Below are 17,080 nucleotides of genomic sequence, written 5' to 3'. Positions count from 1 at the left end.
TCATGTTTCTGAAGCACATCTCAGAGACTCTTTTGTCAGCTGAGAGAAATATCTCCATTTGCTTGGAGGAACAGGACAACATTAGTTTAATTCACATGAGTTAACTTAATCTATGTGATTTACCTCTAGTTTCTAGCCACCCTTCCCCCCCCCGCTTTCTTTCTTGCTTTCTCCAATAAAAAGTTCACACAAGAGTAGGCTTCAGTGGAAGTCTGAGGAAGTTTGTGGAAGAATTCACGGTGGACCCTTCCAAAGATGGATATGCAACACAAACCATAACCAAGACTATCTTAATACATAAATGCAAAGAAAGTTTTTTTTTACTTCTTCAAATGAACATCTAGTGTAAACTAGCGCATTAAGAAGATGCAAGTATGAAGCAGATTCTGAGAGACACATCTGCCCCATGCAGCTGTGAGCACATTTCCTGATTCAAAACTCAGAGTTGCAAAAGTCAGCCGCTCCCTCAGAAATACTTAATCATCCTTACATGTTTCTTTTAGTCTTCTTTATTATCTCTATTATCTAGTTTTGAGAAAAGCTACTTTGCATTTGTTTTGAATTCTCTTGTGTTCATATACCAGCCATACTGTACCTTAAATGTATCTTCTCTGTTGGGATTAAACAGCTGCTGTTTCCCAGATCCCAAAATAATAGGACCAGAAGCTTTGTTTTCTCCATAAGCATAAAGGAATACTGTTGCTGTTGTGCCAGATGTTTCAAAATCCCCAGTGACTACAGTTATCTTCCAGTCTCCTTCTGTAAAGTAAAAAAATTAATTTAAATGCTTTTTAAAATGTTACTTATATGAAGCAGTTTGCTTGAAAGATGTAAATGAAAGCATAGTTTGGCCCAAGGACTGTGACTACACTGCACCTAAAAGGTAATGATGTCAGAAGAGTCAACAGAGGATTGGCCAAATACTACATCATTCAAACTCATCTTAAGCAAGTTATGGATCAAGGATTGAGGACGTTTACTGCACTAAAGACAGAAATATGAACAAAGAGCTAAGTGAGATTTGTAGTGATAACCCTGAGGGTCAACACAGAAGCAGACCACCATCCAGAATTTGGATTATGACAACAGTATAACCAAGAAAGGCAACATGAAAAACGTCAAAGCATCGTGATTGAGTGCAATTCCTCTCATTTTACGGTGATATGATACATCAACAGAGTTCCATTTGCCTGGATGGGGACATGATACTGAAATCAGCATGGAAAAAAAGGTTTTGTAGAAAAGTCTAAACTAGATTAAGACTCATTACAAAATCATTTTATATAGAGCTCCTTGACACTAAAATGTCATCTCTGCTCCCATAAAATGTACATGTTATTTAAATATTCAAAAGCAGCTTAATATAATTCTTATTTTTAAAAAGAACATAATTGTAAAATGCATTTCTACATCTGAAAATATGGGATTGCACGCTTCTCCACCCCTCATTGATTGCAGCTTTTGTCTGTGTGAAACAAGTTTCACATAGCGACTTAAATTCCTTCTGTTCAAGGCAAACAACAAATGAAATACCAGCCCCCAGTCATCTTATAAATAAGTGCCATGGAGTACACTGCAGTTTTCTTCGTAGAAGGCTGTCTGGTAATGCCTGCATGATTTAAATCTGTTGTCTGACAGAAGTATTTATCTTGGGCCAGCCTCATTATCACTCAGTAATTTGCCCCACGAAAATTGAACTGGAGCAGGAAGTCTGATTTCCTGTTTTCCAAGTCTTTAGAGGTCTGGCTGATGTCTGGTTTGGGAAGGTGATAGAATTTTAAATACACATAAATGCACAGCTGGAAATTCAGAAAGCAGCAATAGCTCATTTGTTCTGTCCAATCAACCTGGCCTACAGACTGAGGGAAGGAATTGTCCCCTGTACTCTGCTCTGATGAGACCCCACCTGGAGTACGCATCCAGCTCTGGGTTCCCCAACAAAATAAGGATGTGGACCTGTTGAAACAGGCACAGAGAAGGGCCATGAAAATTATTAGGGGCTGGAGCTCCTCTCCTGTGACAAAAGGTTGTTGTTCAGCGTGGAGAACAGAAGGTTCCAGGCAGGTAGACCTTATTGACAGCCTTTCAATATATTAAGGGACTTAAAAGAAAATCAAAGATTTTTTACAATGACATGTAGTGACATGTCAAGGGGGAGTGGTTTTAAAGAGGGTAGATTTAAATAAGACATGAAGAATTTTTTATTTTTTTTTTTACAGTAAGGATTGTTAGACACTGGAACAGTTGTGGATGTCCCGTCTCTGGAAGTGTTTGAAGCCAGGTCGGATGAGGCTTTGAGAAACCTGGTCTACTGGGAGATGTCCCTATCCATGTCAGGGGCTGTACAGTATCTTTAAAGATTTCTTCCAACCCAAATTATTCTACAATTCCATAAAGGAAATGAAGCATCCAATTTTCACTAAGAATTGTCAGACTCCAGCTTATAAGAAACTCTTTTGTGCCTTTGAAAATCTGCATCTTCACAGCTTTCTCTATAGACTCACTTCCTTGATAAAAAAAAAAAAAAAGCACCAGAAAACAAAATGATAGACATCAATTAGAAGAGTGAAAAGCCTCTATGCATTGATGGTGGAAACAAAGAGCATAAGGCAAGGGCCCCCAACATCATAGAAAAAGAACTTGTTCACAAAAAATTCAGCCTTTTCCATTTTCTAACAGTATAGTGTTAATTTCTTAAAGACCAAGTTCCTTCGAACCATTTGACTGGAAAATAAGGACAATTCGACTTACAAGAGTTTATGAAGAAGGGTGCAGACAAGGAGTAAAATATGACCCACTACTCCTCCTAAAATTTCAAACATCATTCAGAAACAAATCCTCATTTTAAAGCAGGTAAAACTTATTTTCTTTTTGACATGTTCAGTGATTAATTGTGCCTCAAGTGATTTTGATGGCCCTTTCTATTGTATTACCCTCTCAAAGCCTGTCTTTTGTTCATCATTTCAGAAATCTGAAATGATGCAGTTGTTACTATTGAGGCTGTATTTTCTAGCTAGTTCAGCTCCAACCTCGCAAGTGTAAGTTTAGTATCTATAAACTATCTTGCACACAACTACCCCTCTGAAGGTAAAGTAGGGACTCAAACTTCCCCAAAAACATAATTAAGAAGAGTTTTGGTTTAAACTCCTCTATGTTGACTTTGAGGCTTGTTCCTTTGTTCTGGAAGTAGAAAGGACTTGTGTTTGAAAGATCATGTGGGTATAGGAAAATAGTCCTTAAATTTCTAATATCTCTGATGCCAGAAATCCTCATTGCAGTGCATTGCATGCTTTCAAATAGAAAAGGGGAACAGTATTACAAAATTATTATAAAAACATAATTCTTGTTGGCATAAAAATCTGGGTTGTTCTGATGAGGTAGAGTACTGATAGCTCCTTAATGACTGAACAGGAACACACTTTGAGAGGAAAAGAATACAGACAAAGGTGTTGTGACATCACGTTCATTTAGCATACATAGAGGAAAGGTACAGCCTATCACCAGGGGTTCTGAGGACATCAAAAAGCGGTACCTTGCCACTGATAACTGTCTAGACATGTATTTTGGTTTGTGGGGTTTTTTTTCCATTTGCTATATTATTAGAAACATTACAACACATTAGAAAGTTCTAGGAAAATAATTATGGTGCTTTTAAGAAGTGATACAGAAAGAAAATGCAATGTATTTAAAAGCTCATGGGAAAAAAAGGAAAGTGAACAAACTCTAAGATCAACTGCTAAACCAGGAATTGGAGCAGTCCATCTAGGTATAGGATAAACAATTTCAAGTCTCTTTCCCACTGATCCATGTTTTACCAAGTGCTCCAAACAAGAAGCTATTTGTTTCACACACTTCTGGCTGCCTTACTCTGATTGAGACTTGCACAGCTTAAATGACACAGGCCCAGCCGTAGGTGGAGAATTTGAATTATGGAAGGGAAGATCTCTCAGGACAGACCATGCAAAAGTGAGGTGTGTGGAACAGATCAAGCACAAAGAAAGATGAACAAAGAGCAAATTACTGCATGCTGGAAAAAGCACAGAAAGCAGGAAGGACAAAGATACTTGTGTCTCAAAAGAAAGCCTATAACACACCAGGATTTTAATATGTTTTCTAAAATAACTGAGCAGAGATTTTATTGTTAACCACTTGCCATTGGAACAAGGTTTAGGACAAGATATTTGAGTCTTCATAGATATTGTGATCCATGCAACAAATTTTGAATAAATATTTTCAAACTTTCTCACAACGCCTTCTAGATCATTGTTCATCCTACAGCATGAAGCACTTCTCATAGCTGAGAAATTCTAATGTGGTATTAAGAAGTTAAATTTAATCTGCTCTGGTTGCCAGGACAGAAAAGTCAACCTGAGGAAATATGAAATCACAAGTAAAACAGTAAATGAAAAACTATTGTTCAGAACAAAACTATATATAGGCCAGGAAAATAAATCCTGTTTTAAAATGTTAACTATAAAAACTGAAATTAAGATAGATCACCAGTAAGTACTAGAAGAATATGAATTTTTCAAAGAAGCAAAAAAAAAATAACATTATGGAAGGAAAAATGACAGAATAAAAAGAAAGTATAAACAAAGTTATTTATTAAATTAAAATGTGAAGTTCAGAGTTTACTGAAATGTTCAAATAGTGTGCTATAATTAATGTTTTAAAATAAATACAAGTGGCAACAAATGTGTAAAGCAATTAGTTTTGAAACAGAAAGTCTTCATTAAAATCAGAAAACAAGAACAGTATTTACCATTTGCTTCTTGCATTTTCAGCTGCTGATTTTTTTTAAACTCTGCAGAAAAAAAATCCATTAATAAAGGATCTTTCCTTTAATATCACAGGAAAGGTTTGAAGAAGAGATCAAAAAGACATTTGGTTTTTCTAGCCAATACCAGAAAACTCTTTCTCATTCGTTCCCTCACTACTTTCTCATTATCACCTCTACCAATTATATAAATCATTCTCTCAGAAATATAGGAAAGCAAGCTGCAAAATCAGTTAACTCTGATATTTACAGTTTAAAATCTGCCCAGATTTCTTCAGAGGAAAAAGATTACTAAATATTGTTCTTACTTCCATAAAGTTACAATAAAGATTACCTTGAGCATACAGCTCAATTTCTGAATGGATTATACCTTGAGACATAAATGGAAGCCACCTAAGAATAAGAAAGAAAATAAGAAAGCAGGTAGGAATCAATTTTTATTTATATTATCATATAAGTGAATGGTCCATATCTGATTTTCATACTGAATACACCTAACAGCAATGGGTCTCTACTCCCAACATTTTAGTATTTGATTTATGTTACAGTAGAAATTATTTGACTCAACAAAGAAATTTCTTTTGTGCAAAAGTAAGAGCTATGTAGGTGTAAAATACACTTGTATCAGATTAAGAGACTCATATAGCACTACTTGTTTCTATAGCTCAACAGAAGAATATAGCACAGAAGATTTTTTCAGTACTATGGATTCAGAGGTAAGTATAATTTATATGTATCTGTTGAAGTATTTGTTAAAACTACGGTTCAGCATTAAAATGAAGACAGAACCAAACACTTCTCTTTCTTATTCCTCTTATTCCTCCTATAAATTGAGGACAGGTAAATGAGTCTCAAAAAAGGACAAATCAAGGAAAATATTCTTTAGGTTTCCTATTCATGTTACCCTAGGCTATGTATAATTTTGAAAACTTTTCATTGGGAACATGGATTACCAACAGCTTTTATTTCCTCTTCCTTCATAAAAATCAGCTCTTTTTTCCAGAAAATAAATGCAGCAATCTCCTAAGCTGGGGTTTTTTTATTTTCTCAGTCCACTTCCATGGACTCTCCAGGAATGACCTAAATCATTCATTCTGCTATGAAGCCTATTGGGATTCCAATACAAGCTGGGCAAGAATAGTCCAGAGCAACTTACGAAGTTTCCAATTTTTTGTCTTGAAAACAGCACTTGGCAAATTCATTTAATAACTGCTCCCTAAGAATTAAATTTTCTCTTACTAAACTCTTTATTTCTATCACTTCTGCTAAAAACTGATGGCAAAGGTATCTTCTGAAATCCCAGATGCTAAAAGGTATCAGTAACTAATAAATACTGTATGATTGAAATCGAGAAGATGTCAGAAGTTCAGAAACTATTACCAGGTTTTTAAGACAAATAAAATTATCATGTTCCTTTGGTTAAATGAGAAGAAAGACAGAACTTTTTTCGTTTCCTGTATCAGAAAATATCTCTGTAAAATAAAATAAATGTGAGGCTGAAGATTACTGAATTCTGAAGAGCAAAAACCTTCTCCCTCCTTGAATAAAGCACATATTGGCAAACATGGAAGTTACACCTGATCCCCACCACTGACTTATTTTAATCCCTTTTCAGTGGAAAGGTCTCCTTGTAGAGAAGTTGGATGTTAAAAAAAGAAATACTTGTTTCTTTTTAACACTCTCTATCACAGAATAATAAACATCTGGTGTTAATTATCACAGAATTAACACAGCAAAGTGCCCTGCAATCTATCATTCCTAAGCCATATTGCTCACTAGAGATAGCTATGACACAAAGAATATTTCACCTACATTTTTTTAAGGTAGCAACTGAAGCTAGCAAAAACAGCTGGTCTTCATCCAAATCTGCTCAGAGAAATCCTGAGTCTTATACTACTATTTATAAGTATCTTACCAGTTGAAGAAAAATCTCAGATTTAAAGAGTTAATCAAGGTGAGAAAACATCTTTATTTCTGTTTTTGAGGATGTGACACCAAGAATTGCAAGAAGCTCTTCACGGTTATGTAACATATTCATTAAAATCCAGACAAAATAACTAGGCAACGTGCATTTTTTCAATATTATTAATTGAATGTTATTTATTCTGGTGTTCTGTCACATATTCATATTGTTTCTCTTCACTTTCCTTATTTCACTTGAGTCATGCATATTCCCATGAGAGAGACTGTAAACTGGAAACTCCAAAAGTGGGATTACAATATTTTTCTAAAAATGCAAAATTAAGTATTTATCAATTGATTTTGAAGATGCTTATTTAATAACTTAAATGGAACATTTTCAAAATAGTTCCAGGCATCATATTTGTCTCTCTGGCCATGCTGTAAAGAGAGTAAATGCTAGTCTTGGATAGAAAACCTTGTTTCCTTCCCATTTAGAAATACACTTAATTTAGAAATTTCAGGTTCTTTGTCTTTCCTTCCTGAAAGGCAAATCACACTTACAGCGCTGATCCTGTAAAATAAGGCTGTGTTCTTAATTCTAGTAACACAGAATCAATGTAAGTGTTTAACCTTTGCTGCAGATCATACAGAACATTAATTCAAGCAATCTGTTCTGGAATAACACATTTTGTGGATTTTATGAAACTGTGAAATAATCAAAAAATGTCTTTGCTCGAAAAACTCACATTTAGTACATCAATAGCAATACATATTGGAGAATATTTTAAAATATTGCTGTAAAAACTACCTTTCACAATTGAAAACATATTCTGAGATGCTCTCGGCTTCTCTGACAATGACTTTATCACAGTACCAGTGCTGGGCCTTGGTACTGGCCTCACAGTGCAACAGCACCTTCTGCAGCTTCCCAAGGGATACAGCTTCCACTGCAAAATCACTGACCTGGCAGACAGAGGAGACGGCAAGCTACAATTTGCCACCAATAAAGCAGTCCAAAAACTGAAGTGTGTTAAAAGCCTGATCAATTCCCACAATGTACAAAGATTTCAACTGGTTTTAATGACAGCTGGACTGTATTCAAAGAGTTTGAGTCTGAAGAGTTAAATGTCTTTTGGTGGAAGTGTCACAGTAAATAAGAAAGCACAGCCAAAACCAGGATGCAGTAATAATCCCCCAAAAAATTGGGCTTTTACAGCCATCATCCAAAATGCTGCACACAACCCTTTAGTATTGTTTCAATGCCTTGCCATTTACATTACTCTGCTCTCGGTAAGAAAGACTTAAAGCTGTTATTTCCTTTGTTGATATTACTGTAAATCAGGTCTTCTCATAATTTTCTCTTTTTGGTTTCACCTCCTCTACTTACATTTTATTCTACTGAAAGAAACTGAAATCTGACATGCCATTTTCTCCTTGTTATTCATTTAGGCTTATGCTTGTAGTTGGAAAAGATTGTTTTCATAGAAGCATGAAGCTGATCAGGTTCAGGTTGATAATTTTCTGTCCCAGTACAAAGCCCACAGCTTTCTGTCTCTAAATGTAATGGTGCAGATCACTCTTCTCAGCACAAAGAAAATGAAGGAAAGAAATACACTGGAAAATTCATATCTATAAAGTTCTCAGTCCTCAGCAAATGGCAGAATTGAGACTGCCTGTGCAAGATTGCTTATCCCTTGTGTATAGATAAAATATGATCACAAGCTAGTCTCTCTGAAAGATTCCTGCCTCAAAGTGTGCTCAGGAGGACGACAGATTTTTCAGTATCTCCTTTTGTCTTCATTAACTTTATGTCTCTATGCATTATTTACTGCAACCACCCAAAGAGCTCAGTGAAATAGAACTGATTTCCCCAGTGACTTCACCTTTGCACTTCTCCCATAGCACCCTGGTTTTCTGCAACTGCTTAATCTTTTTTTTGAAAGGCCATCTGCATAATATTTCAATTTCCCTACATAGTTAAAGAGCAGAGTTTGCTGCCAAAAGCTGTCAAACATGCAGAGCGGTGTGGGTGCTCAGCTGAGAAAAAGAGGGGTTAATTTACTGAAATATTTAGCATTTCAAAGAGCTTATGAGGTGTGCAGAGCAGAATTCTATTTGAACACAGTTACAGCTATGCTTGTTCAGAGAAGTTAAACTGGTTATGCAACAATACATAAGCATGAAAAATGTGGTCACTCAGGAAAGTTTTATTTTAAGCAGTTTGCCCAATATAATGCAGAATATCTGTGGCAGGGATAAAATCAAGTTGTTCAAGTCAGCATTCCACTATGTCTGCCAAAAATGATATATCCCAGTCTCTGCTCTGCTGCTCCAAACAATTCACTGTCTTATTCACCCATTTCCATAACAAAGTGCCCTTTGAACCAGTCCCCTTAGCCCTTGTGTAAATAATATGTTGAATTGACAATCAGTCTGGCTAGAATAGTGCCCCCCAGAAAATTCCACTTAAATTCTGCATTTTAATTTGAATAGAAATTTATCTCTCATACATTAGTAACAGCATAAAATATCTATTTTAAAATAGTATAGATCATTTAAAGTTTCCCAGTGGGTTATGGCTGTATTTAGCACTTTAGGTACTGCTTTTCATTTGGTAATTAAGTGTTCCACTAACAGCTTGATGGCATTGGTTATACATACAATTGTTAATCCTCAATAGACCACAAAGGAAGAAACAGGCTCAATAGAAGGTCACAAGAAGGCTAGTGGCAGAGTTAACATCAAATTCAGTAGTTCCAGTAATTTAACCATACTGCAGAAAATCAGGATTATGTATATTTTATTTTTGGAAGAGTTAGGAGGTAATAAATTGAAAGAAAAATTACTTTAGGTCTGTCCTGTATTAATCACAATACTTTACTACTATACATTAAAAGGAATACATAACAAACAGACCTACTAAGATCTAAAATCATGGAACAATTTCTGTATACTCTTTTGGAGCCAGCTATATCTCATCATACTTTGAAAGGATATGTTTTAATTCATAGGCCATCTTCTCACCATCTGAGGGTGAGGTCCTCAAATAATTTTTCTTTCCCTTTTCCTGCCTATGTTTACTCAACCTAAGAAATCCTGGGTCAGTGGAAGAATATTTTCCTTAGTTCTTACAAGTTATTTAGGTAAAGTTACGTGGTTTGCTTTATTACTATTACTAGGAACCTCTATAACCTGTATAATACAATTACTTAACTATATTCACAAGGCTAAGCAAATTGTTTTTCAGACTTACCATTCCTCTCTGAAAGGGCACTGGTGTACCAGCTTTATGCAGAAGCCTTAGACCAGAATCTCCTCTTTCTCCAGAGATACACAAATAAATTGCACAATCTGTATCATCTTGCTCCAAGTCACCAGTGTGGACATAAACATGGTATAAAACAACTTCCAGAAATAACCAAAAGAAGAAAATTCAAGTTATTTGTAATCACAACTAATTTTAGCTTAATGACAGTATGTCTGATCTGCAATCAGTTTTCTGGAGGATACTCTCCAGAAATCAGTCAAACTATCTGCTCTTAGGATTGCTAGGACCACAATTCAGCTGGCATTAACACTGAAAACCAGGTAGCCAATATATAAATAACTGTACAAACATACTTGGATCGATAGGTTTTCCAGCTTCCACTACTGAAGTTCACACAGAAATTCTCTATTGTCACGATTCTTTGATAGCCATATATTTGCTGGAAAATTCAGTGTTTTCTTGCTCCTTAGATGTTGCAGTATCACCTGAAGGAGATGCAGCTCCAAATATAACTCAGTTTCAGAGCTTTGTTTCTCAACATCAAAAGATAATTTTTTGTATATATTTTTTTTTCCACCTCAGAAAAAAGTAACACAATCAGTAAATATGGCATACAAAACGGCAGTATGAAAACATTTTTGTTTTGGCCACTAGTATGCAACAAACAAATCTGTAGTTGTAATTTGTGGGTTTGCCATTTGAAATGTCCTCAAGTCTGGTTTCAGGGAGTAAACCACCTCTGTGTAACACTGCCTGGAGGATTGAAGACTGAAAACCTTCTGGTAGCTGCTGTTACATGACACTGAACTTTTGGAAGATGTGGCAAGATGGACACAGATTTTTTATTTTAGAATGAAAACAGGATGAAACTCATCATCTACATCCTTCTGAACTTTGGCAAGTAGAGGATACATTGAACTATTCAATCAATTTGTATTATCAACAAAACAACCTAGGTATCATCACCATCTATATATTTTTAAGATGGTTAGAATTCCAATTTCTAGAGTTATTTGCTGCTGTACAGTAAGATAGCTGCCTCATTTGTTTCCTATAATTACAGCCCTCTTTATAATCTTTTATGAAAGCAGTTTTGTTGGTCTTGAATTACAATTCTTACTACAGGAGTTTTCCAGAGGTCTGGACTAGCAAAAGGAAATCAAAAATTATCTTTCTGCAGTTGTGTTTCTGAGTGTTCATATAATATGCATAAGCCTTGCAAACAAAATTATGAAAACAAGTACTCACATCCAAATTCTAACACTTAGGGAATCAGGGCAATAGATGTCTTTATCTCACTTCTCCAATAAAATATTATTTAAAGTAAAATAAACACTGCTTTCAACACCAAAGCATGTATTTATTCTAATGTGAAATACTTTGGCAGCACTGATTCCTAGTCTCTAGTATTTATTGGCAGTGCCCTCCTGCTGATTCATAACAATTGCGTATATTAACTGCTTTTTCAGAAAAACACAGCTTTCAACGTTATTTATTTCTTGATCTGAAATGAAGTTTTTGAAATCCCTGGCTTACCCTATGAAATTTGGAGCAAAATGTTAAAGAAATATTTAGTAACCACCAGGCTGGAAAGTGAAATATTTATGCACGATATGCATGAATATTCAGTTTTACTACAGTCTCAGTTAAGACCTTTGGGTTAATGTAAAAATCTGCTATTATTGCCTAATTCTGATTGAATAATCTTAAAAAGCTTGGTTTAGACAAACAAAAAAATAAGAATAAATTTGTTTCCTTTACAAATTCAACACAAGAAACAGATGAAAAATTCTTATCCCAGTTCTAAAATACATTTTACATGGGTGTTAGCCTTAGGAAGCCTTGAGAACAAATTTTGTCTAGTGAACATCTCTAAATATCAAGAGAAAATTTGAATTAAAACAAAAAAAAAAAAAGAAGAATTTATTCAACAAATTGAAAAAAAAAAAAAGCAGTTTTCCCCTGAAAATATTCATAATTATGAGAAATGGTGAGGCCTGCTATAACTTAATTTGTATTTGTTCAGTTTTCAGCAAACTTTGTTCATTCCTGGCAAGTTATTGTCATGGAATGATTGATGCTCCATCATTTTCAATTTTTCAGAGGTGGAATTTAAAGCTAGAATATCCCTAACTCACTGAAGAGTACAGAAACACTAAAGAGTATGACAAATTTTCAGAAAGCAAAATTTGGTCAAACACATCAATAAAATAAAATTGCTTTCTTCAGGAATTAGGAATAATTGCAAAATAATCCTGCATATTTCTATCCCTTAGGAGATGAACTGTATTGACAAAAACAGTGTTTTTGTCATCTCTACAGAAATCTAAGAACACAATTCAGTAAGAATTTATCCCAATCAGCATTTATTGATTCACAAACTTATGTCTTTATGAAAAGATGGGCCTTTATTTCACGTAAGTTTAATAAAATGGGAACAAAATCACTGTAAAAGTCTCACCCTCTGTAAGTTGCACTCGGGTTGTTCATTTGGTAATCCATCAAGTTCAATTCTTATCTTGTAAATATTCCCAATGCTGTTTATTTTAACCTGAACAAAGTCAGAACGGTATAGTACAAAACTACATAAAATTACATCTTTATCTTTGCAATTGATTCTAGATTTATCTGAACCATTGTAATATCTGAGTGTTCAGGAACAATGCATGATATTTGATTGGCAGGTTTGAGGTTATAGGATTCAAAAAATACATTTCTTCTGTTTTGAGTAAGCAGATTACTGTCTGAGCACCAGTTTGGTCAGATCACAGCCTAGTGGAATCACAATGCTTGCCAGGAGAATGATTTGGCAGGTATTTGAACTCTTCAAAGTTTCAAGAGTAAAAAAAGTTGGTGAGAGTTGTTCATGAGAGAAATGAAGAATACAAAATTACATCCTACAAACAAAATTACATCCTCTGACTACAAGTCACAAATCTTTCATAATTCTGCACAGAGGACCGTAAACCCTAATATGTCAACATGAAGGATACAAAATTTTGGAGACCTCACAGAATAGCTCCCAAGGGCTGGGAGAACATCTGCAAAACTTCAGAAGTCACTGATGCTATATTTGCTTTCTGACTATGATTTGCATTCATTTGCCCTTTCAAGCATTATGTGTGCTCTTACTTATAAAAACTATTCTATGCAACCCTATCTTCAAAACTTTTAAAGAACCCTCACTTATCTAGGGTTAATTTGAAGTTTAATCACTATTTAAAACAAGCATAAATAATTTTAGATAATTTGTAATGTACCATTAGGAAAGGAAAAGTGTGTTATTATGTTATTTCTCAAATAATAATTCTATTCATAAAAGATCGGTAAAAGCCTGTTCCTTTCCACCATTTACATCCAAAAAGCTATTTACATTGGACAAAAATTATCATCATTTTCTTAGAAACACTAGTATATTATCCACTCATTCTTTACTTTCATTAACAAAAAGGACTCTTCTCATTTCAGAGGCCAGAATTACCTCATTTTTCGTATCAGCTTTTGGATCTTTGTGCTTTTATGCAAGAAAATTTTATGTTATAGTCACAGCAATGACGTGCTTTAGTCAAAGATTTCTAAAAACAAAAAACTTCTACTCTGGATTTCCTGAACTTTGAAATGTACATTGAAATTTCCTAATGGTTGTTTGAGACAGAATCTGTGGGTTTCACGCGTGTTATTTGTGTTGGTATACTTGTTACATCGACTTGAATTCCATTAGCCAAATAAATGTGAACACCAGGCTTGCAACACTGATGTGACAATATAGCTTCCTTCTTTTCCATTGGCTTAAGAAAATTGCTTTGCTTTGTTCTGTCAAGTGATATCCTGGCTTATGCTGCATAATGTTCCCCTCTAACAGTAGTCTTATTGGAGGTAACCTGGAGACTTTGGGATTAAAGCAGCAGTAAAGTATGGGCATATGTTCAGCTTGAATGTGAAAAAACCCCACATGCATTTTCTTTCCCCCCATTTCACAAACAAACTAACCTACTTCTCAAGTAATATGGGGTATGGTCTTCTCATTCACTGCATATACAAGGCTATCATGTTGTCTGTTTTTTTCTAATAAATCCCTCTTCAGACATTTAGTTAATAAAGAAAAAGGTTTGCACATAACTTCATGTATCAACACAACCCAAAACAAAATGTGGTAGACTAAGTCATAACGGAAGAGTGTTTTCTTCCTAAAACAATTATAGGATTTCCAGAAGTAACATTCTGGTAGTCTTGATTTTTCTCATGGACTGTCTTAGGAATGATTACATGGGTAAGGTAAAGTAAGAAAGAGAAGGCCACATATTGAATGGTTTTAAATTCTTAGGTTAGTTCTACTCAAACTTTTCATAGTTGCACATGTTGCGATAAATGTAAGGTTAAAGAACTTTAAACTGATTCCTAATTGCTGGATTATTTTAGTCTTTCAGAAGCTGCTTTCTTCTTAGAACTCCTGGCCAGAGCTATGATTGATTACTTTAAAAATAAAATTTGGTATCATCTGTTTTAGAATATATCAGTGAAAAAATAAAAGTTCAAAGACAGAAATGGTAAGAAGAAGATGTAACATTTTTTATGTCTTACATTCCTGTCCTCATTTCAAGACCTGTTCTGTTAAACAAGTACAGGATAAAGTTTAAGGGGAAAAAGAGAAGAAAGAGCTCTTACTCATTGGCTTTTTCTTTGCGGATTTGTCCATTGCAGAGTGAAAAGCACTTCAGTGACATTTGCTGTTTCATGCCTGAAAGCTATAGTGTCAATGTGATGTTAAAAAAACCCTAGGAGCAGCCCCAGGTGCTGAGAGAAAGATTCTGCTCTCTCACAAGATCAATATCTGCAGCACACAGCCATAATGGGCCACATCCATTTTAGAGAAGAAAAATTGGTCCATCTCTTCTGAACATATGGATTAACTTTGCGAACATGCCATTATCCAACATTGCTTATAAATTATTTACTAATTAGGAGAATAGGATTCCCTGTGGATCATAATCTATAGCCTGCATGCTTAGAAAATAAACATTATGGTAGGTCGTCTCCCTGCCTATGCCCTATTCATAGAGAGAATTATTATTATTAATATCATTGACAGTAGAAATTTTGGATTGTACGAAGAATGTATTAGAAGAGTTGATGAGTCCAGAAAAAAATCATGAAATATGTAACTTCTGCTTTAGCCGCTGCAAACAACAATGTTACATGCATCTCAGACAAAGATTAAAGAAAAACAGAAATTTTAGCTCCTTTGGTGATTTCCTCTCAGCCGACCTAGACATAGTTTCCTTCTTAAAATAGAGGTGGGGTTATCCTTAAATAAAAACAGAAACCCTGTGTTTTCACAACATGGTAACACATAAATTTCATTGGACTTTTAGTTATTCCACAGGTAAATATTTCTGGCATTTCAATCACTTATAATATGGCAGCTCTAAAATGGGTTTTCTTCTTTAATTGAATGATTCCACAGCATACATTTTATAGTATGCTTTGAAAACTGTATGCCTGAAAATTTAATTACTGAAGATCCCTAAACAATATGCAAGTCATATCAGGCGTGGTTTCTTTCAAAATGAATAGTTTTTAAAGCTAGTTTCAAATCAATTGCCTTAAAGAAATCAATTTACTTCTGCAGTTGTCCCATTTGATCTTCTGTATGAAGGAGGGAGTTTAAAAGAAAGATTTATTCTTCTGTTGCTTACCATACGTAACAAGATGATTTAACACAGAATTCATGGAGATTAGATACAGATTTATTTTAAGGAGTAAATATAGGAGCAAAACATTTTTTGTTTTCACACGACAGGATAATCCTTGGAAATGTACCTATTAAAATAATGTTCTTAGCCTTCATTAGCTACCTGAAATTCATCTTCCTGCCTGGGAAAAAACAGCTGCTTCCTGTTGTCCTTGCCAAGAGTTATTGGTCCAGTTAATCCTCTGTCTCCATATATCCAAAGAGCAACACTTGCTTCAGTTGCTGCATTTCCTGTCAGTGTTGACACTTTCCATTCATCATCCAAAGGAAGGGGACTCTCACCACCTTGGGGATTCTCATTTCCTCTGTGAAATACAGAACGTTAGTGGGAGATGAAAATTGAAAAGAAACTGCCAGTTGCTGTTGTAACTTCAGCACATAAGGAGGCCATAACAGCAGGGGGATTGTATTTTTTTCATGGCAAGTGAGATAGTCTGAAAAGATTGATTTATGGTTCTTGTCTAGACCAAAATGTACTGATTAGTTGAGCTACAAGAATCAGCTGGAAAAGAACAAGTTATCTCTCACACACGCCATCATCATATTCTTTGTACATATTCTGGAGCAGAGCAAGGATGCTATGGTGCAGAACTGTGACCAGTAAATTGATATTTCTGGTTTCTTAGTCTGACATTTGGAAACAACTTGAATTTCTCCTCTAATGCCTTGTGTTGGGACATCATTAGCAGAGTCATGTGTCTGAGAATACAGACAATTTTCATTTCAAATTCAAAAAAAAATCAGGAAATTAACTTTCTTCAAGTTAAATATCAACTAAACACTAAAAAAATCAAAAAAGACCTCAATATAGCCTTGCTTAACCATACTTATGCAGTGCCATCATTTGGATTAAGGCATGCTCTGCATGAATGAGACAATAGCAACATAGTAGAACTTTATGAATAAATTTCACAGCTCTAGTGGCTAAGCAAATATAATTTTGTAAAATATAGGCTTCACTTTAGAACAACACCTAGTGATCTTCCATCTACCCTTAAGAGAAACACGCGTACATGTGTAAACATCAAAGACACCTCTGCACAGGAGATATGGAAAACCCAGACTCTATTAGGGGAAAAGAATTTAGTTTTGAGTAATTTAATCAAAGTGGAATTTACAAACATCAGATGTCTGGAACACTGTTTTTCATTAATGGGACCACTGACCATGGAGCCCTCTCCAAAAGAGGGACTCCTTGCTGCCAGGAATTTACAGTATGTTCTGACACAAGAGGCAGTTCTAAGCCCCAAGTTTGAAAAGATGAACAAACACATTGCCAATATACTGTGTCCTCCAGAGGTTTCTAAATTGTTCACATGAGCACTTTCCATGTGACTGCAAAAAGAATTTTTAATATGCCACCAATATGAATTTGTTGAAG

General features: G+C 34.9%; 1 protein-coding gene across 1 annotated transcript in view; it reads right to left on the bottom strand.

Moving 5' to 3' along the window:
- RP1 (RP1 axonemal microtubule associated) overlaps positions 1 to 17,080 on the bottom strand; it is a 166,926-nt gene that overhangs the window by 106,594 nt on the left and 43,252 nt on the right. Inside the window, 9 exon segments of the mRNA XM_038126920.1 lie at positions 596 to 759; positions 5,112 to 5,170; positions 7,488 to 7,642; positions 9,933 to 10,084; positions 10,301 to 10,333; positions 10,336 to 10,432; positions 12,409 to 12,498; positions 15,803 to 16,004; positions 16,822 to 16,897. Coding sequence (XP_037982848.1) covers positions 596 to 759; positions 5,112 to 5,170; positions 7,488 to 7,642; positions 9,933 to 10,084; positions 10,301 to 10,333; positions 10,336 to 10,432; positions 12,409 to 12,498; positions 15,803 to 16,004; positions 16,822 to 16,897 — 1,028 coding nt within the window.

Source organism: Motacilla alba, chromosome 2, assembly GCF_015832195.1.
Source record: "Motacilla alba alba isolate MOTALB_02 chromosome 2, Motacilla_alba_V1.0_pri, whole genome shotgun sequence".
NCBI lineage: Eukaryota > Metazoa > Chordata > Aves > Passeriformes > Motacillidae > Motacilla > Motacilla alba.
This window is presented reverse-complemented; position numbering and strand designations above follow the sequence as displayed.